Below are 23,036 nucleotides of genomic sequence, written 5' to 3' on the forward strand. Positions count from 1 at the left end.
AATATACAACTTTGTAATATCCTCCTGTCTTATCATCACATTTTTTCTGATGTTACCTGGACTATTTTTTGTCCAAACAAATTAAGCTCATCTCATAGGCACAGGATTGGAAGTTTTCTGTTACTTTGATCACAATTAGCGGTAGACGTGTCAAGCCAATTACTCTAAAATTGGAGAGAGGCGAAGTAGTGTGGTATGTCAATAATTTGTGTCTTTTCTTTTACTCTGAATCCTTCAGGGAAGCTGTTACAATCTTCCTGGTTTTGACAATTGCTGAGTAGGGTTTCTGCTGCTACCTGTTGTCAGGACTGTGCACCTGGAAGAAAACTGTAACAGTTTTAAAATGTTTTTGTTAGAAAATAAGCATTACATGTTTCCAAGAAGGTTTATTTAGAATTATTGCATTAAAACGCTACGCTTAATTAAAAACCACAGAACGAAGGAAATTTGTTACTAAGTCTCACATTTCATTGTAATTTTTACTTAATGACTTAGAGCCTGCAGCTGACTTAATATACCGAGTTTTCTCTCGAGTTGTATACTAAGCCTGACTGCAGTGCTATTTTGTGTGTACAGCGTGTCTGTGTCGTCCTTGCTCTCCATATTACACCGCTGAAGTAGGATTGATGACAGCCTTCTTCATTGCAGCCCTTAGCAATAGATTGTTAAGATTAGCGCATTGTCTGAGGAAAAGATACGTCTGAAGGGCTTGCAATGCCTTCCTACAGTTAAATTTGACAGAGAGACATCAGGCGGTTGCTTCTCTCCCAGGTTTGTTTATACTTCAACGTAGAAAAATAAAAAAAAAATAAGAGGATTTCCTTTTTTTTTTTCTTCTTGACTTTTGATTTATGTAGCAGAATTGTCTGCGTTCAGAACTTGGATGTTTAATTAAATTTGCATAAGAAGGGTGAATTTTCATTGCTTGGTGCTCTGTATTAAAGGAGCATTAATAATCCAGTTCAAATTTTAAGATTTCTTTAGGTTTCAGCAGCCGTATGAGAAGTAAAGCAAGGGTCTGCTATCTTCTAGTTGTTGAGTTGAAATCCTGCTAACAAAACATGCAAAATATCGTTTAGTTAAAAAGGCACAGGCGTAGAAAGTCCAGCAAAGAAAGAATCTTTTGGACTTGTATATTTTAAAGTGTATTTGGGAATAGAAAAGATGAAAATTATCATAAAAACAACATGCCTTCCACTGAAGACAGTGCTAAAAAAAAACCTTAAGAGTGGCTAGCTTTTGTCGAGTAAGAGCTGTAGGGAGTGCCTATCTTAAAGATTTATACTTGTATGGCTTCCTATATTCACTTTTGGGCTTGCAGAATGGCCTTCATTAAGAAGCAGTCAGCAAATGTCATTTCACCTGTGCTTAGAGAACTCAAATAAATGCCTTTATACATAGTAGATCCTATTTTTCCCAATTATTTTGTGAGCAAACCTCATGTCCCTCAGAGCCCGGTTGGCTTAAGTGCCAGTCAGTATGTTCACCAGTTTGTTTACACACAGAGAATAGCAATATATAAACTTGCAGTTTCCTCCCTTCTTTATCAATACATTTTACTTGCAGTTACTTGGACTACTTAACTACTTTGGGCAAATAAAATAATCTTCCCTAATAGAGATAGGAATGTTAGTTAAATGTCACTTTGATTAGAACCCATGATACAATATACGGAAATAAGTAGTAAAATCTGCCAGTTGGTCTAATTGAATAAACAAGAAGTTAATATTTTCATTCACTTCTTGGTTGCCAGTTATCTGACCACAGAAATGAGTTTATAGTGTAAGAATCCAGGTGACAAACTGCCACAAACTGTCTGACAATACAGTAAATGTAAATAAATGTTGACAGGACAGCACTGAAATAATGAAAATATTTGCTGATTCAGACCTACTGTAGTTGTTTGAGCAGTTTCTAGGCTTATTAGCAAAATTTATTGTATAAAATTGTGACGGTTTTCCCAATTTACCCTCAGTTCCAAAATTAATATTAATTTATTCCAGTACAACTCTTCCATGTTTGACTTTTAGTGCTTTGTCAAATACGCCACATACAGGAATTCTTGAACATACAATAAAGGGACTGCAAGTGATTTTGCATTTTTTAAAGTGCGGGTTCTTAGAGTGTGGGAATGGCCCCGTGAGAGTTACACAAGTTTAAGACGTTAAATGCCAGGAACAGAACTCTTCATTTGTTAAAACTGAAGATTAAATGGAAGGATTTATTGGGGTATGGAGTAGCTTATTTCCTGTCTAGCAGTACATAGAGGTGTCCTTAGCATGACATGCTCTGCGTCTCATCTTCACCTCTGAAAACAGCCCTTCAGGATCCTATGTACTAAAATGGGCTGTGTGTCTCCTGCTGGAGAAGTCTGACCAGATGTCCTCTCCCACAGCCAGCTGAGGTATCTAAGCATTTTTACACCAAAAAGCAACTTTAAATTGGAATGCTCTTTTTTGAAATGTGTATGTACATTCAGGTTTTAAAGTTTTGTCTGAGATGGTTTGCATTTTTAATCTCAGTTTGTGGAAAGAAAATCTCGGTAATATTGTGCTCTATTCTGGCAGCCTGCTTAATTGTATTTGGCAGCTTGTTTTGGTTGTGGAGCAGCTCTCTAGCCATCTAATTAAAATGGGGGGGGGGGGGGGAGGGAGGATCGTGATATATGTCTTATCCCTGAAATTGATAGGGATGGTGAAAAAGGCTGTGAAGCTGACTAATTATTTTTCAATGGCCAAAGCTTTTCAGTTAAAATCTTCCTTGATTTTCATATTTCTAAGGTCATTAAAATGCTCAGAGCGCAAACGTTTAATATGAGACTAAATGTCATGAGTGTGAATTTCTTCTGGTCTTGTCTTCACGCACCATGTTCCATTCTTTGCAAATTCAGAAAAGCCATGTATAAAGAAATTAATATAAGCCTCTAGTCCTGTGTTTGGTTTTTGGTTGATTTTCTTTTTTTTTTTTTAATTATGTTAAGGAAAACCTGTCAATCTTTGCATTATCACTCTCCTCTTTTGTGTTCCCACTGACAATACAGGGACTCGGTTGTGCCATTGGCCAGTGTAGGAGGTGCTGGGGAAGGCACTGGTCCCTGGATAGAGCAGAACAGTGGATTTCCAAGCAGCAGATCCTGTACCACTCTGTGTGGGGTCGACCTCCATCAGATCATTCTCTGTCCCCTCCAGCTTCCAGGTTGGAGTGCGCATTCCTTGTCCCAGGATCAGGCGCGGATGGGTTCCAGCCAGGGTAGCAGCCTTAGATTTCTAAATCACAAATGTGTATGTGCAGAGGATTTATTCTAATTCTGTTTGTCTTCCGCAAGAACAGAATTGCAGAACTGAACCACCTGTTAGTCGAGGGAGGAACCAGATAAAAATACCAAAGAAAGTGACAAGCAAATATCTTATTTTACCTTCATTCCTTCTGACAGATTTCCTGTAGCATTTGTGTGATTTTTGCAAAAAAATAGAAAACAGATAAATCGTTATGCTAGAAACTGTTAAAAAAAAAAAAAAAAAAAAAATCAACCTTCTATATATTCTCATTTACCTGACTCTGAAAGTAGTTTTTAATAGCTCTTTCTCATAATTATTTTGGGTGTCTTCATTATTGGGTCTTCAACTGACAATTTTGTGTGGATTCATTTTTCTGTGTTCCAAATTCAGAACCTTTCAAAGGTATCTAAAATGGAGGGTGCTTAAAATAGTCACCTTTGCAGTCATGGGTCTCACTGCATTTGCGTTTGACAGGTTTCAGCAGGACAAAAATGAGCCTGTAATAACCCATTGATGGGGGTGCACTCGTCACATCAGCTTCAGTAATTCTAATTACATTATAGTAATGTAATTTAAAGGGCAATACAAAATTATTTTCAGCATGGGTGTTTTTTCGGCAGTACTGCTATATTTCTGTGTAAAAGGAAGTCTGCTTTGATTATCAGGAGTCTGTTGAAATACTTCTAGTATAAAAATAGAGTATCTTAAGCTGTGGGAATGCCATAAAGATCATGCAGATCATTTCTAATTGGGTTATTGCTTTCTGTAGTTAAAAGTTTGCATTTCTGAAAGTTAAGGCAGTGCTTCAAGAATGTGAAATACCATAGAAGGCAGATGATAATACTAAACAGTTTATTCAAATAGATAAGATATTCATGGTGCCTGCTGTCACTCTTTGTACAATTACTAGATGCTTCCATATGGTAAAATGATTTTCCCTGCGTGTAATATTCTGAAGCGTGGAAGTACTTTTATCCCATTTTATCGACAAGAATCCTAAAAAAGGGAATGGTTAAGGGTTTTGGCGAAAGTTACTTAGTAAGACAATATGACGTGTGAGGCTGTGCCAACCGCCCGGACCCAGCTGCCTTTTCAGTTATACTCTCTCCTGTTGTTCTGGCTATTAAACTTATTCTGGATCCCTGATCTTCACGTATCTCCTCAGATCCCTGATCTAGTTCTGTTTCCTTATCTGTGAAATAGGGAGACTACTGTAGTTGTTTTCATTTATTTTCTGAGATAATTGTAAATATAGTTACATGTCTAGAATGACCTCAAAAACATAACTCTCTACACACACATAATGAATGAAAAAGTTAAAATCCATTGAATAAAATAAAATAGATTCTAATTTATTTGGAAAATTTTTCATGGTAAATACAGATTTTTGCAATTCATTGCTGCATCCATTGAGCTGCTTAAAATTTTATTGAAATTCTAGGAAAAAAAGACCTTTGATCAAAAATTTGTGTATTGAAGTTCACGTGCAACTCCAGGGAAAATATTATTGTCTGGCAGGTCTGTATTTGTTTATAACTAGAAAATTCGCCTGTGTTGTGTTGTGGATAGCAGATGCTAAGAAAGGGCTGGAAAAATAATGTGCAAAAGTGAGAATTTAGCTGGTGCTTTTGCGGACTGGTTTTAAATGCTTACCATGGCTAAAATGCGTTTATTTTCTCTAAATTTAAAGAACACCAGGAAGAATCCAACTTGAGTAGACTTAAAACACAGATAGACTATTTTTTAAAAAAAAATTTCTTATTTAAGGTATGGGATAGTTGGACTACTAGAAAGAAATCTGATATGTGACAAAGCGAATTAAATCCTCTCTTGGTCTAAATCCTCCATGTTGCACTTCGGTCAACCAATGTCTACGGAGGAGAGGTTATACTGTAGTATAATTCCAGGTATTTAATGCTGGGTTATGTTTCTCTGCTGATGTGTGGATTTTGAACCTGAAATAGCAACAAACGAAATCCTGTTTGTCTGCACTATAAGGCCTGCAGTTTGAATCTTTGTAGCATGCTGAGAATTAGGTCTTATGATGGTGGACAATTATATACTTTCAAACTGGACTTATTTGGGTTTTTTTTACCAGCAGCATTGGTGATTTGCTTTAATGCTTTTGATGCCTGATATGCCACAACTGTTGAAAATACAACTCACAGTCAGGTTTGAAATAGTAGCATAAAAATATGGAAAAAAAAAAAAGGATGCTGAATCTGGAGGTGTTTGGCATTTGGACTTTTCTGATGTATTTAATTCAGTTTAAATTTGGCAAACTTCAAGTTAAGCATCTTTTTAAATTTAAATCACTAGGCTTCTTTACAATAATGGAGACAAATAACCAGTGTCGGGGGGTGCAGTTCTCGCTGGTTACGTTCTTTTAAATGTGCTTATGTTCTGAATAAAAGCTAATTGACAAGAATTTTTTCACATAGACACCAATACATAGCACAAACAATGACATTCATATATTTCTTGTTGGTTGTGCTGCAATTACCCTGAATCCTTGCCTGTAAATTCTATGTTAATACACCTGAGCTGTAGCTTGCGTAAGATATCATTCTTTAATTATTTTTTTGAAAGGATCTTTTCATCTTTCTAATGTGACCACAGGACAGGAACTTACCAGAACCTGAGAATAATGGCAGTATTTCAACTCTTTTATTAACAATTCAAAACCTTCAATGACTGGTAAAAATATTTAGCCTGTGTCCAAGCTGTTCCAGGTTTGGGTAGACATGTATAAAATATGAGTTCATTCTTTGAAGCTTCCAGAAACCCATTTAAGTCACATAAGTGTTTTCAAACCTTCACCTCAGTCTTCTGGCTTATTCTCTTAAATTAAGGAAAACCTGCTTTAAAGCAACTGGCCAAACTCCCAAGAATTAATTTTTTATGCTGTGTAGAACCCGAATATCTCTCTGCTAGTTTTGCCTCCAGTTGGTAAAACACAAAAAATGGGAGAAATTTTGCCTTTGGAGAGTCTCCTAGGTCATTAAATCTAGATAACCTTCATTTGGATGCAGCGAGTTACAAGTGTTGGCCACAGGGCTTTCGGAACAGCTGTTGAGTGTGTCTGGTATCACTCAACATTTCTGGTCGTTTGGGGCTTTTTTTGCCAAGGTGCCACTCATTCCTTGGCCCTGTTCAGGGCCACACTGCTTCCTTTGGCTTTGGAATTTTCAGGCTTGAAATCACAAAGCCTGCAGATCGTAGGTATAAACTGCAAAAGCTTCCCTGGTAAACGTGCAGTTACAGGCATTTGCAACATTCTAGACCATTTCAGTTGTTATATTTGGAGTCGGGGCATCAATAATACAGAGTTTCATTAAAAGACAATGTGCTTTAATGTCATTGCACTGAGTTATTTTGGGCAATTCAAGTGACCCCGTTTGAAATATAACAGATTAAACTATGCACCCGTATATTCAATTGCAGAGAGTTTGTACCATGTGCCTGGAAGGAAAACTACTATGTTTCTTACAGACCTTCAAGTTGTTTTATTTCTATTCTTAAGTGCAAATGTATGCATTTAATATCCTGATAAAACTCAACTGGAGCTACAACATATGGGCCCTCTTTTAGTTCCTGCCCCCTGGAAAGCCAAAACTGAACAAAAATACCACTCCTCCTTTTCTCTGATTTATTTGTGGTTTTGGTTTTTTTTTTTTTTTTTGAGGTGATCTGGTTTGAAAACAGAAGGTTGGCAGCTGAGAGAGGAAGCTCGGGAGTGTGAGAAGCAGCGGGATGCTGGACAGGAGGGGTCCTGCCTTCTCCCAGAGCCGGCACCGCAGTGCCCTGCTCTGCACAGGGATTGCGCATCCTCTCATATTGCCCCTCTGTGGACTTTTGAGCAACCCTGGAAATTACTCTTAATTCTGCCTTATTGGGGTTGCCTGCTTTCTGGTTTTACAAAAAGCTTTCCCTAAATAAAAGATTTCTCGTGTTCATCTCTAGCTGTGCTGGAAAGTGACGGACAAAATTGTCTGCTCTGGTATATTTGGCTGAGCTTTTTTCAGTGTTATACTCACTGAAGGGTGGCAGTGAAGGCTTCTAGTGTATAGAAGATATCTCAGCAGCTATTAAAAGAGAGCCCAGGTATTGTATTTTCTGAAATCAGGAACAGATTCACCCTCGGTGAATGCGTGTCTCTATCATTCAGTGTTTGCTTGGTGTTTGGTTTTTTTTTTAATATTACTGTTATGCTCTTGGGACTGTCTACTGTGTATTGTAGAGGAACCTGGTTCCCTGATTTCTCCACATGGATAATTTTTTCATCATTCGATAAGATACATCCTGTTTTTTCTAGTAGGATTGCTTCATAGATCAGGGTTGTGCAGTCCTGCTCAGTTGCCCAGTCTGTTCTGTTCATTTATGGGACATGCCAGGGGAGGCTTGGGTGCTCTTTCCATAGTAAATGGGAAGATGAAAGTGAATTAATCAGGAAACTAAGTAAGCTTTAGGACTGGGCTGCTTTGCTGTTCTTTGAGATTGTTACTATTGGTGAGCACCATGGCATAATGAATAATCAGTCTGGGAAAACTACATCCCTGCTGCCTGCGTGAAAACCAACACTGTGAATATTTAACCCCTGAAACAGAAGTCTTCTGGGCTTTTACCATGAGGCACTGATGCAGCCACGAGACAAATATAATCAGAAAACATGTAAACAACAGGAATTAAGGGAGAAATGACATTTAATTCTTTGCAAGAACCACAAAAAAAATGTTTTTAAAAAATTCTGAAATTGAAACATTGAAAAATGAATGATTTAAGATAGAAAATCCTGAAGTCAGAGATGATGATAATTTATTTTTTTTGCTAACATATCAGCAAATGGGAAAGAATTGTTTGGATTAAACTCAAAGGAAAACTTTTGCACAAAGCCCTGAAATTCTACTCTTTCTGTAACAAGAAATGAGGAAAATCTTCAACTGATACACATTGTTGTAGTTCACAGAAGTAAATGACGTTATGGAAGTTTGCAGCTGCTAAAGACTTGACCACTAAAATAGATGAAAAAAGCCCCCAAAAATATTAGCTGAGCAATAGACAAGGAAAGAAAGATACTTCTGGAAAGCTCTACCACTACCGATAACAGAATTTGTTACCAGAGTGAATCTGCAAAGATTTTTAGGATATCTTGAGGATTTGTTTTTGTTATGGAGGAAGTAAAGTAAATTGTGATTAAATAGTAGATAGAGTCACTTCTTTATGTCAAAGCTCTCAGACCTTAAAAGAATTGAAGAAAAAGGTAAAGCTGATTAATAGTTTTGGTGGGATTGCACTTTCTTTTTGAAGGAAGGGAGCAGTAAATCCTAGCTTCCTTTGCCTTATTGCTTTTGTAGACATTTAGAAAGCAGAAGGTCCAGCTCTGTAGTCCAGAGGATAGTAAGAGACAGACTGGAAGATACAGTCGTTGCTCTGAAGTGTGTAGAATTTGTACAGAAAACAAAGTCAGAAACTGGAAAAACAAGAAGCTTGAGAAGAGTAGTTTCTTGGCCTAACAGTGGTGCCCCAAGCAGTGGCAGAGCTGAGGACATGACGTCTGGCTCCTTTAGAGCCCTGTTCACTGAGTCACATCCCACAGCGGAGTCTTCCCCAAGGACAGAAGTCTCCTAGGGCTCTTCTGTGGTTCGTTCTGCACAGAGTCATTGTGACACCGTTCAGGCAGGTGGAAAAATGAACCCTGTTAGGGACTTCTTTACAGTTCGATCAGAAATTCTAAAGATCCAGGTTTAATATACATTAAACTTATGCTTCTATTTGGTAGATACATACCTAACAGTATAATGGTATTGCTCAGAAGTAAGGGTCTTTACCATGTTGATACAATTATAAACTGGGAAAATGAGCTGAAGATTTTGTATAGATAGGGTTGGTACAGTTATTCCAATGACTTGGGGATAGAAATACGATGTAGGAACATGACACTGATGGATAGCACTGGATCTGCCCATGTAGATTAGATGTCTGGCAGACTCGTGTCTGAGAGATTGGATGTTTAGCAGCCATCTGTAGCTACTGTGCTGATTGCAGAAATTTTGGGCATGTGCATAAAAATCCATAAATTTTGCTCTACTAGAATTTCGGGGAGGGGAGAAGATGCCTGGGGACATACATGTGTACATGTTGGTCCTGGTCTGTAGCGTTTTTTACAAGCATTAATGGTATCAGAGTCATGTCTGTCTTTGCCTTCAGTTGTTGTGAGGGATTTTTAGAAAGTATTACTCATTTGGTTTTCTCTTGGAATGGATTTATTTTGAAATGTTTATTGTAACATTAGTTTTTGATGTTTTACCAACAACGGGCAATGAAAACAGACTGTATTTCAGTTTCACTTCTGATTCAGAACAACTTCCAGTTCGTCTTGCTTGTGACTCTGTACAACCCACAAGATATGCGTGGTAATATATATAGAAATAAACTCAACACTTCCAGTGATGTTCAGATCGCTGACCTGATTTCTACTAAGTGCAGGCCATTTGCTTTGAAGCCATCCTATTTTATGTGCTGACATCCAGGCGCGTCTTTCAAAAAGACTAATTTCAAAGCAAACATGATGGAGTGATTGTCCCATCAAATGGAGCTTCCTAAAAATAGTTTTCCCCTCTCTGAGTAGGTAAGAAGAGATGACAGAAGGAGGAGCTGTTTGTATGTACCGTCTCTTGTTTGTAACCAGACTGATCCTGGAGATCTCTGGGAGAACTGGAGGCAGAGTTAATTTCCTGTCCTTTTTCTTGCCCCCTACATTTCTGCACAAAGGTACCAGGGTGCTGTTCCAGTGCAGAGAAGGAAAGGAGAGGCCCAGAGTCACTGCGGGGTCCTGGCTCTCCAGGAACACATTTTAAACGGATTAAACCTGGCGAAGGCTGATGAGAGACGAGATGGCTGAAGAGTTAAATTGGAATGATTTTGTACTGTTAGAGCCCCAGTCATAGTATCATAGAATGGTTTGGGTTGGAAGGGACCTTCAAGATCCTCTAGTTCCAATCCCCTGCCATGGGCCGGGACACCTCCCACTAGACCAGGTTGCTCAAAGCCCCGTCCAGCCTGGCCTTGAACGCTTCTAGGGATGGGGCATCCACAGCTTCTCTGGGCAACATGTTCCAGTGTCTCACCACCCTCATAGTGAACAGTTTCTTCCTGTTATCTAATCTTAATCTCCTCCCTTTCAGTTTAAAGCCATTACCCACTCATCCTATCACTACAAGCCCTTGTAAAAAGTCCCTCTCCAGCTTTCTTGTCCCCCTTTAGATATTGGAGGGCCGCTGTTAAGGTCTCCCCAGAGCCTTCTCTTCTCCAGGCTGAACAACCCCAACTCCCTCAGCCTGTCCTCACAGCAGAGGTGCTTCAGCCCTCTGAATCATCTCCATGCCCCTCCTCTGGACCTGCTCCAGCAGATCCATGTCCTTCTTGTGCTGAGGACTCTAGAGCTGGATGCAGTACTCCAGGTGGGGTCTCACCAGGGCAGAATAGAGGGGCAGCATCACCTTCCTCATAGTCATGTGATTTTTCTGAGGCACATGGAAATGGAAAAACCCCCTTATTTTGTTGAGGGTAGAATGTGTGGGAATGGGGGTATTTTTCTTTATTTGGGATCACTTTGGAAGGGGCAAAGGAATTAGAGCAAAATCTGACCTATAGGTTGGCAGACTTCACAACTTGATGTCGCTGTGCAGGTGGAGGCAGTGGTAGCTTTGTGGCTTACTGTGCTGGCTCTATTTTTAGTTTCTGACTGCCTGCAAGTTCCGTTTACAAATGTCAGGAAAATGCATTAGGATTATCTGCTTTATTGTAGAGGTAATAAAATGCTGTCCAATTTAGCCAATAAAATAGCTAAAAGCAGGCTCCCACTGTCATGGCAGCATAGCTGCTACATGGAGACAGTGGCTCCACAGGATTTTGAGGCTGCCTGCTCTGTTCTTTCCTCATTGCGTGTTTCCCCTTATTGCACTGATTCGCTGTGGAGATTAGGAATCTCTGGGTTTTTTTTTTACATCAGTGGCTTATCTGTGTATATGAAGATGTGTATTGAGAAGAAGGAAGGTGAGGGTTCAGCAAAAGCTCTGTGGTCATTCCTGCAGTGATGTACATTGCTCCTGGAGCACAGCAGTGATACTGGAGGCATAAAGACCACTGGTTATTCATTTGTCCAGCGGTCTCAAGTTCTTGGATGCTAAGAAATCTAGAAGTCCCTAAACGTCCTTCCATCTTCAGTGCCTTGAATGGGAGCCAGTCGTTGTCTTTAGAGGCTTTGATCAGTCTGTGGCAACCTCTATTGGTTGGTACCCTCTATGCTAATATTACAGTTGTTTTCTCTGCCATAGAGCTTAGAGTCATGGACAAACATCCCATTTAAGCTGGGGTGACTTACTGGTGAGCTTTATGACTGTACTTGTCAGCTGGAAGTATTAGTGTGCTTAAGTCAGGGTTGAGGGTGCTTTAACATTGTTATTTGACTCTGAAAGAAAGACAAATGGGTTATTTTTCCCATTAGAAAACCAGTATGTAAATAAGCAATATAAAATATATATCTTTCCAGTGCCTAAATGGTCATTACTACTTTTATTATGGCCTTTTACTATTGCAGGTTAGTATTGTATTGTACCAGTCCTTGGAAAGTCTTTCCTCCAGTCGTATTCACTAGCTAGCAAAAAGGTTTAAGCAGATTTGTGACACTGTCGGTTAATACTTGTTTTTCGTTACTGTTTTAGATAGCTCAGGTCAAACAGATTGTGTGTTAGTGCTGTGGATATTCACTGTGGTAGAATACATAAAAATAAAGGCAGTTCTCGTGCTAGAGACCTTATGCTTTAAATACACCAAATATATCCCCTAAAGCATTCTTAAGGTGTGGCTGTCTGTATGCACTTCATCACCTGTCGAAATGATATCTTCATTTTTCAGGGCACCATAGAGTTAATTTGTTTAAGTCTGGATTACGGTAGGGAAAAAAGCTGGCAGTTTAGTAAAAACAGAGGAGCTAATTCCAGTACAGAGGCAGGCTAGAAATAGGAGTGAAAGTGTGGCTTTGAACTGCATCATATGAAAGTGGTAACGACAGGAACATTGCAAGCTTGTGTGTACCTGTGAATGCTGATATTTTTTTTTGATGCAAGTTCTGCAGTTTTTGAAACTGTATGGCTCTAAGGAGGCATACAATGAAAATTTGATAGGTGATAGATTATTATGCAGGGAAGTGTTCAAATTTGCAGCTGGATCACTGCAAGCCAGTGTCAGCTTGTCAAGGGTAGCTCTTGCCTGGGAAGTCTGACCAAGATATATAGCCTCTTTTTTTCACCTAGGAGATGAAGTGTGGGAAATCATGATTTAACAATGAGAGGGAGATGTAAATCCATACTAACTGTTTCAGCGCTCTTCAACTCGGAGAAAATGTGAATCTGGAAATGAACTTGATGACTTTTCTTTGTGCTTTGGCCGACTGTAATGACAAAGGCCAAATATTTGTGATATCTGGCATGCTTGTGGCCACAGCTGTGTCTTAGATCAATAAGAAAAGGGTTATTTTTTTCAAGATTTTCATTTCTGTTTATCCAGATAAGTGCCACAGAGCTGCAGCTTGCTGTTACTGAAAAGAACAGTCAAACCATTAGCGGCTCTGGTCTGCCAAGCTGTTGTAATGAATACAGGAATACTGAAAATTAGATACTGTGATTGTCAGCCTAAGATTGACAAAGTTGTTGATGAGTCTGGTTTGGTTTTGTTTTTTTTTTTTAGTTCAAGTACTTTTATTTTTACAAAAATGTATTTTTCCTAGTAAGTTAGCTGATACCTGTTCATAAGAGAGTAGTAAAATTAATCCTTTTAGGCTTTATTCCATGAAGTCCCATCTCCAGGTGGTGGCCTCTTCCGTTGCTGCCTGCTTCTTCCCTGGTATTCCTCTGGGCTACTGAAAGGTATTTTTCCTTGCACAGTACCTCCTAGACTTGGGAACTGTGAGATGATAGAATTAGGATGCACGGAGTAAAATAAAATGATATTTTTTTTTTCCTAGATGCTATCCCATTTTTAAAGTCTCATTTATGTTCTTAGAGGCAGTATGCAGTCAAAATCAGAGCTGGTCATAATTTTTCCTGCTAATGCTTTTTCCATTGGAAATCAGTGATCTGATGGAATGTGAAGTATTTTTTGAGGCTGTGTGAATTACCCTTAGGCTTTTTGTCGAAAACATGGCAATCAAGAAGTCTGGGTGGGCCTGCATATTTTGCTGTCAGCCAGTTCAGGTGGAGTTTGGTGCCTCGCTGGAGCATGGAGCACTTTGAGACATGAGAAGTTTTCTTAGAGTTTGAAACTGTGTTTTCAATGTATTTTTACTCACAACTGGTCTGAAATGCAGCATGTTTCATAAACAGACTGTTTCTGAATGCTGCGCCAAGGTCTGCCCCATTACGGTTTTGGAAGAAAGAAAAGCATCTTCGAGTGACCTAATAATTTCCTGCAGCACAAGGCCTCGTAGACCTTTTTCAAGCCTCAGTCAGGTCATTCTAGTGGGAACTGGGTAAAACTAAGCCCATGTGTTGAAACTAGTTTTGTAACTCTTGGACAAGAGAAGACGAAAAAATATAAAAAAAGATTTAAAGTGATTCTAAATAATATTTTCTTTCCTTTAGCCGTCTCCGTAATGAGATACAGCGCATCATCATTTGGATTTGCTGTAAGTAGAGATACAATTTAAATATTCTCTACCTTTTTTTTCCATTGGCTTTTTCTGAACATGAAATATTGTATTTTTTCTTCCTGTAAGTTCACAGCAAGGTGTGCAAAGTCAATGTTGGATTAGAAAAAAAATATTGTTGAAGTCATACCTTGGAGAGGATAGTAGATACTTTCATTATACTTTTTCAGTATAAGGCTACTAAGTCTTATATTGGAGTTAATATCAATATAATCTCATTATTGATAGATATTATCCACCAGATACGGTTTTTCTTCTATCAGTTTAATCAGTTCTGTTGTTGAACTTGAGCCAAATTCTGAAGGTCATTTCTGAACTTTGCGTGACCCTTTTCCTATTGAAGTCTATGGTAAAACTCCAATTGGCTTGGGGATGACAGCTTTCCTCTCTAGTAGTTGCCACAACTTTCCTGATCAGAGGCAGAGCAAAAAATTCCTAACGACAAGCAAAATGACTCATGTCAAATTATTTGTCTTTTGCTTTCAAATTTGAAGGTTATATTGAGTCTGTAGAAGTTTGACCTAAGGATGAGTGTTCTTATAGTGGGACAAGCCTGGTTTTTGGTGCTACCTGACATCATGTCTTCATTAACTGAAAATACAAACATGGCAATTTTGCTGATGATGCAGAATAATATGAAATCTGCACACAATGGGATTTTGGAAAAAAAAAAAAGATAGTATTTGCTTGGTTTGAAACAAAACCTTCTATTGCAAAAAATTAGTCACTTTTCAGGAAAAAGAAATGCTTGTCAGGCATTTTCAAACACTTTCTTTTTAGAGTCTTTGCATAAGAATCATACTAATATTTTCACTCTTGTGGTGCCACAGTGGCATGTTGTGGTGGAGTTTTTTTCTTCACTTCTCCACAGGTGATAGATTACAAATGAAAAGTTTTTAATCCCTTGATTGACTTCCTGATCTCTGAACTGTATCATTGTGCAATAATACATAGCAAAAATGTGAAAATCAATTTAATAAATGTAAATCCTGCTTTCATTGCAGTGGTTTATTTGAAGCAGCTTTGCGTCTGTGCAGCAGGATGGTAAATGCATTACTGTTAGCACAGGGCACGTTTAATGGCCCACAAAACAATTGACTCTGTGTCTCTTTCAGTTTGATGCTACGCTGGATGTTTTGTCATCAGCGATAGTTTTGTGGCGTTACAGCAATGCAGCTGCTGTGCATTCTGCACACAGGGAGTATATGTAAGTACACTTAATTACTTTTGGCTTTCGTAGAGGCCTGCAGAGCTTTTGCTGTCAAGCTGTGATGCTACAGATTCCAGAGATTTGACAAAAAAACATTTTGTCATGTCAGCAAGTATTCTTTCCTTCTGCCAACTTACTGTTTGGTCCCAAACATGCAGCCTTTCTTTAAACAAACCTCCCTGTGATTATGATTTTCAGTTTCTTTTTAGCCAAGATAGTAGTTGTTAGGGCTCTGCGATTTTTTTCCCCTGCAGCATCTGTATCAAATGAAATGTATCTGCAATCTGTAATGGATTTGTAAATCTTTCATTTTGCATCTTACTCCATTATTCTTACTAGAGTATGTATTTAAAACTGATGCTTGTGTTATATTTGTGCTTCCCTTAACAAGATTGGAATATGAAACTCATTTCTTTGAATGTAAGTTGCTTCAACTGCTATGATATTATTAGAAGTTGAGATTTCAGAACATCTGATAAGATTGGGCCTGTATTAGTGATACGGGAGCAGGGTGCCACAGTTTATTGTAACAGCTGAGAGAGAGACACATCCTTTTTATTACAGAACTATCGCCGTTTTGGTAAGTAAGAGTATATCAATACTTGCATATCTTCTTTATGGAAAAAAGTATATGTTTGCATAGTAAGCATATTTAATGCTTGTTGTATAGATCCTGTGGAAAAAAAAAAAGTCTTTAATTTGCAGTAGAGTATTGATCACAGTGGAAATTACATTCTGCATCATTGTGCAGCATTTCTATGGGCAATGCATGTCATAGCTGGGAAGATCAGGTGAAGATGGGTTCAAGAATTGTTCCAGCTAGTGCATAAAGGAGACTTTAACCTCCTACTAAAGTTTTGGGTACCTCTAGATGGAGAATTGCAGTACATTTGTCTGCTTTGGTTTTGTTCTGTGCTGCCATTGCCAATCCCATCTGGTTTGTTTGAAGACAGTTCAACTGTCCCCTGGAATAGACTACAATTTTACAATAAAGGGGGATAATGTAGTTTTTGTTCTGAAGCACCTCTAATGAAGTCCCTTCTACAAGCCTGATGAAACTGAGCTCTTACATAGCTGGTAGGATCAAGCGGAAAAAAAAAAAAAACCACCCACACAGATGGGACTGTAACTTGCCTTCATAGTCCTTTCCTAAAAACTAAGAAAACAATAAGCAGTATTTTTACATGCATTAACTCGGGCTCAGGCAACAGCTTGCCAGCGCTGTGAGTTCCTTTCTGGCAGGGCTCCATATTTAACAGTTTGGAATAAAAGGCCATAGAAGATTGATGCAGCATTGATTCATAAAAATAAGTCCAGAAATATGTGATTAAAATTAGTCTTCCTGCACAAATTTGGAGATCTTAACAGACATTTCCTGAGTATCTTGCTTTTGTGGGCGTCCACAGAGATTCCTGTCAACATTCAATTAACATATTTTTGAAATCTCCTTCTGTTGAGTTTTTTCAAGTGAACCTTGTGAAGTACTTTATAGAGAAAATAAATCCCAATACAAAAGAAGAATCAACATATCCCTATGGCTAAGCCAGTGAAGTGAACAAGCAAAGTAGTAAACACACTTTCCTGCTTTTTATGCTCATTTTTAATTTGCTTTCATATAATCCCTCTGCCTTACATAAGGCTAAATTAAGTCAATGAATTACTTGCCGTGCCCTCTACTTGAAGGCAGATAAGGTTACATGATGAGATCAGTACTGAGTGAAGGAATGTTACCATGTGCTGGGAATATGAATCACTGGGTAGGCAGTCTGGTTATCCCTCCGGTTCTAGAATTGACAGGAGAATCATCATGGTACCTCACAAGCAAAGAGGTGGTTGTGTCTCTTAAGGCAATTCTCACTGTGTCAGATTTTTGAGGGAGGCACATTTCTAATTTCCTGTTGTGTTTAATCAAGCTCTCGCTTGGAAGACTGCACACAATTATTTTTCCTCTACGCTGGGAAAATGTTGCATGACTCCTCCTGGCTGCTTGCTTTCCTTGTAAATACTCTTTGTATCGTGTGTGCCTGTAACTACACCTGGGTTTTCACAGTCCTTGTTTGCTGTGTGCCAGTGGGGACATCTGCTCTCAGGCTCCTGGGCAGTTGGATGCAAATTCATATAGGTGCTCAGGTCATGCTGCGTGTTATTCTTCTATGTGCCTCGCCATACTCTGCCTTAGTGCAGGAGCCTGTGCGAAACTCTGGGTTTCTGCAAGAAGTTTACCAGAGTAAGGTGCAACTCTAAAAAATTCAGTGAAATTCAGTGAAATTCAGCGTGCCAGAGTGACTTCGGTTTAGCTCTTTATTTAGAGGTCTGTCTTTTATTGATGGAAATATTCCATTTGTCTGTGTTTCCTAACATATCGGAAAATAACCTGAGCACCTGGACAAAAGCCAAGTGGAATTGACAATTAATTATGTATTGCAAATTTATAAAACTTCCTGTTTCATAAACTTGACAGCAAGAGCGATCCAAAACCTGTTGAAATCAGTGGAAAGCCTCTCGTGGAAGTGCAACGCTAGGTCCAATCCTAAGTGTTGGACGTCACTGAGAAAGAACATACAGATAGAATGAAAAACAAAACCCCAGAAAAAGACACAGAGAATACAGCCTGACTCATGATGTGCTATGAATTAAATACTTAGAATAAATTGCTAAGATGTTAAAGAACTGCGTAATCTTAGGATGTAGCCATATGGAAGTTAGAGATGCAACATTTCATGGGCTGGTACTCAGAATGAACAGTACAAAACTGCTTGCTGTGCCAAGTTCTGCTAAACTGAACCGATGCATTTCCATTTGACTTGAGGGGAATTGTAGTGCTGAAACTATTATGAAAATTTGTCCTGCTGAGTTTCACTCAGTTTAATGGGTCTCAGTTTCCTAGACTGTTTGATTTCTCTCACAAGATGAGAAGGTGCTTTTTCAGTGTACATGTGACCAAAGTTATATGATGTACATCTTTGTTGATTCTCATGGTGGTTCACATATAGTAACTGCAAAATATATTTTAACTTAACCTTTGCAATTTGCCCTTCTTAAAAATTCTCTGATATTGATGGCCTGAGAAGCTAAAGCTGGCGGGCTTTTCAAGTCTTTTATTGATGAGATTTTTTCTTAAGTCATTGTGAAAAGACATATCTGGTTATGTTCAAGGTATGTCTTAAATTGTGATGAAATTATGATGAAATAATATTTCATGCTTTATTTTTAAATATACCAAGTGGCTTTGAAAGTATAATGAATATTCACCAAGATCAGGTATCTGATCACTGTAAGTTTGTAGGCCATATCACAAGATCACTGTAAGTTTGTAGGCCATATGAGACACTGCCTGATTCTGCCTGGCTGGCTCGTTAATGGAAGAGTGTGTAGGAGTGGGATGAATATTTGATGTGTTTGTTACTGGTACTTTTTTGATAGTTTCGCCCTTCACCATCTTTCTGTTTTGGCAGTCAAGCAAAAGAGGGTAAAAACAGGCTACTACGTTTTCATGTATTTTAGAAGAGTGGCTGAAAGAATTGTGGGTCTTGAGGAACTGCAAAAATTGGGAAGGACTACAGGTATTTGGGAAGAGAGTCAGGGTGCATCGTTCATGAGCGCTTCATTTGGTCAGTGGGATCTGCTGGGTTGCAAGTTAACATGCAGGCAACTTAGAGGTGCTGAACAAAACATCAAGAAAACAATGATCGAAAAATCCAAGAAAGAAAAGAGTGCTGAAATAACTTGAGAAATAATTTTTAATCTCAACAAAAGCTGAACATTTACAACCAAAATAAAATTCTTGCAATTCAAACTTGCAATTCTGTTTTTCTTTATAAGAGGAGAAACTAAGAGGAAGGAATGTACTTTGATGTAGCTGATAAACCAGAGACTGTAAAAATATAGTAGACCCACTATCTGTGCACTTTGGGCCAGATGCAGCTTGTTACTTCATGGTACGAGTTTTGTGCAGTGCTCTGCTGTTGAACGGCTGCGGTTGTCAGGAACCTCTGGAGCTCATCAGTCCAACCCCTTGCTCAAAGCAAGGTCAATTAGAGCAGGTTGTCAGGTAAAAGGTCTGAATCCAATCTTCTCTTTTGTGATTTGAGCATTGAATGATCACTGAACCGTTCAAGACGTGCAAAGAAACCCGAATGGTCTCTCTTCCTGCTCTCCGTAATCAGAGTACAAATGTTCTTGAATATTATCATAGAATGGTTTGGGTTGGAAGGGACCTTCAAGATCATTGAGTTCCAACCCCCCTGCCATGGGCAGGGACACCTCCCACTAGAGCAGGTTGCTCAAAGCCCCATCCAGCCTGGCCTTGAAGACTTCCAGGGATGGGGCATCCACAGCTTCTCTGGGCAACCTGTTCCAGTGTCTCACCACCCTCATAGTAAAGAATTTCTTCCTGCTGTTCTACCCTTTAGTAGATCTTTAGCGACATAATAGCTTATTAGGCTGCGGAAGCCAATCTAAATTCTGTTGAAGGAAGAAATTTATTGAAATTGGTGTAACAGTGTTTTTTCATGTACATAAATAAACCCAGTAAATAGCAGTAGAAGTAATTTCTTAGTAGAAGACTGAAGCATTAGGGACCTGGAAAAAGGTCTCATGAGAGGCTGAACTGGTAACGAGCTATACAGCCAAAGGGCAGCTCTTTGATCTGATAAATTCAGGAATGAAGGACATGGATTGGAGTGCTGGAACTGTGTGTGAGGAGAAAGTGAGAAATACCACTAAAAATGAAAGATCGAGGAAACAGAATCAGGAACTTCAGCCACAGAGCCTTGCGAAAAAAAGCTGTGAAAGATGGAGCTTTTTGTGTAGAGTTGCTTGGAAAGATCTCGAAACCGTGAACAAAGGAATCATCTCTTGTTTGATTCCCTCTGCTCAGGAAACGGGGCTTTGCTCACGGTTAAGTTAATAGTGCAGCAGCTCAGGTCAAATGGAGTAAATGGAGTAGTGCATGTCTGTACAATCAGTGCAGGTCTGAGTATCGGCTTATGCCCGTGGAATCCATTGCTCCTAGGGTTTTTTTTTTGCTAATGTGGTGGAGTGGACACGTTCCTGTGCAACCTGCTCTAGGTGGACCTGCTCTGGCAGGGGGGTTGGACTAGATGATCTCCCCAGGTCCCTTCCAACCCCGTATCGTTCTGTGATTCTGTAATGTTGTTTGAGCTTTTATATTCGATATTGCAAAGACTAACTTTGTGCAGCATATTTCACATAGTGTTTCTTGACAGTTGCAGCTGGTGTTTATTATATATTATTTTGTTGATGGTACCAAGTTAAATTCTGTGTTTCCCAAGAACCAGTCTGTCAACATCTTTCTTAACTCAGTGCCAGAGTAAATAGGAAACCTTACTCATAATGAGCATGCTGGATATAGCCAAGAGCAGAAAGCTCACATTTCTTTCACTGTCGAGTTGGTGGGGTTATTTGATTGCATATGTCAGACTCCAGCTATTCTTTCTCTTATTACTGTAATAAGAAAATTAAATTGTATCGTGGGCAAATAATTGCTAATGAACTCGCAGCATTCTGTGTTGCCATGACATAGTACATAATGAATGCAGATATGGGTGGTAGGTTTCTTCTTATATTGGTGAAGCTGTTGTCCAAAACATTGGCAGTAATATTAAAATAACAAGAATTATCTTGTGGCAGACAACAGTGCAGATATCTGTCATATCTCCACCTGCTGCTGAAAAAGCTTTATGCCAGGAGAAAATAGCCATTCCTATCCTCGGTGGGGCAGTGTATGATTCTGGAGTGCTCTGTCTTTGTAGGTAAGGTGACACTTCACCTGGAACAGAAGGTGGCTTCAGTTATCTCTGTTCCTGCATTTATTTTGCATATCTTTTCTCACCTTACGCTAGGTTTAAAAACAATGCATCAAGAATTGGGAAGGTCTTGCAGTCTTTGCATTGTGTGTACTCCCTGTCAGTCATCTTTTCACAGCATATGCCTTGTGTTCAGTTTTTGATTATAAGTAACTTCTTCAGGTAAGTGGGGGAGTGCAACAAGTAGACATATTAGTGTTTCAAATAATGCTACAAATCTGTGGATATTTATTGAGCAGAAGGATACAGCTTTGAACAGTTTTGCTTTTATAACCTTGCATCCTCTTAGGCACGTGACCTCTGGAGAAGCCTAGTGAAATGATTGGAAACCCTTACCAGTTGCTTAGTTACCTTCTCTCTGGAATTTAGACTTAAGTAAACAGTAATAATAACATCATCTGTACAAGTCTGTGTATGGTAAGTAGATACCCACTCTGAACTGAATATACCTGAAGGAACCGTCCTTCGCTGTGGTGTTCTCTTTGTCAGCATGAGTACCTGATGGACTGCTACTCCTTTGACACCTTGTCATCCTGCTCTTTACTTTCTGGTACAATACATTTTTGGAAGACAGGGGAAACTGGGAGATGTATGTGGTATCCTTCTTCAGTTGCTAGGGAAAAGTGCTGTATGGCTTCATGAAATGGTATCTTACTGCTTTGCACCACATTATCTCTTTGAATTGCAAATCTGCTTTTGCTCTATAGTCTTGTCCAGTTGCTTATGGCCTAGGCCAGAGCACTCCAGAGGCTTTCATCTGCTGCTTTGAGGGTGATCACTGGAAATGCCCTTTATTAATTTATGACTGCCCTGTGCTGATGCTGTAAAGAGCTGTCACCATCGCCACCTCCTGTAGAGCCATGCCTGCTGGTGGGGGAAGTGGGTACATCTCTGTGGCTGCCAGGGAAGTGTGGGGAGTTTATGTAAGGACTTACTGAGAAAATGTGATGCCAGGTGGGACCCTAAGATGGAGGGAGCCTCTCCTTCCAAAGTGATCAAAATGCTTTTTTGTCCCTTGTTTATGTTCAGATGACACCACTGGAGAATATTTACTCCAGGGTCTGGTCATGAGAAGCCTTGCTGAAGTTATATTGTATATATGTGTATTGTGTTTATGCGTGGAACATGGGGACCATGGCCTATTCCATTCTTGCACACAAAACTTAAATAGTGGGAGACTACTTTTTATGGGAGGAAATGACTGTCATACTGCCAGGTTAGGTCTGGCTCTTCTTTCTTTTCCTCTGATTCAAATAAGAGAGGTTGCTGATCCGTGTGGTTGCAGGGTATATTCTCTCTTGGTTCACAGAATTAAAACCCCCTAATTTTCAGTATTAGTACTGTATTTAAATTGTCATGTGCAGATTGGCTCTGCTGCACTAGTTAGCCCGACTAAATGAGCACTGTCTATTTAGGTAGTGTTGAATGAAAATAATCCTCTCAATTCAGACCCAACATATCAGTCACATTGAAAAAACTGTGGATAATTTTATCTATGCCATACATACGAAAGAGACTCGAAGCACAGATGGCAAAATCCACACCTACCCACAGTTCAGGGCAAACCTCTGTGGCTGGAGGAAAAACTCTTGTGATGAGTGAATGGAATAGCTGAGTTACCTGGAAAAATGTCAAATGCATGGAGATAGCTTACAAACTGCAAATATCTTAAGAACCTACCTCTGTGGCTCGTTTAGTTCTCAGCTACCATGAGTTGGCCCTCATGTGGCACATACATGTCTCTCCTACCCACTGGAGCACAGTACAGAGTTTGCAAAATAAGTGTTTGCCTGTGCTTGGATATCTGCTTTACAGGAGGAGAAATACAGTTTCTTTTTAACCACACTGAAAATTTCTACACCATAATTTCCTCTGAAATATTTAGCCAAAATACTACATCCAGATACAGTGCCAGATACAGGTTTTAGAGGTGTTTCATTAGGCTGACTCGTTAAACTGTACTATTTCTTCATAAATCCATTATCTCATAATCAGGCAAAAGTGAAGCAATCATA

General features: G+C 39.2%; 1 protein-coding gene across 1 annotated transcript in view; it reads left to right on the plus strand.

Annotated features, from left to right (window-relative positions):
- Nucleotides 1-23,036, plus strand: part of TMEM163 (transmembrane protein 163) — a 98,854-nt gene that overhangs the window by 47,856 nt on the left and 27,962 nt on the right. Inside the window, exons 3-4 of the mRNA XM_074145672.1 lie at nt 13,919-13,962; nt 15,099-15,190. Of these exons, the coding sequence (XP_074001773.1) occupies nt 13,919-13,962; nt 15,099-15,190 (136 nt within the window). The remainder of the gene's footprint in view (nt 1-13,918; nt 13,963-15,098; nt 15,191-23,036) is intronic.

This window comes from Numenius arquata, chromosome 3 (assembly GCF_964106895.1).
Source record: "Numenius arquata chromosome 3, bNumArq3.hap1.1, whole genome shotgun sequence".
NCBI lineage: Eukaryota > Metazoa > Chordata > Aves > Charadriiformes > Scolopacidae > Numenius > Numenius arquata.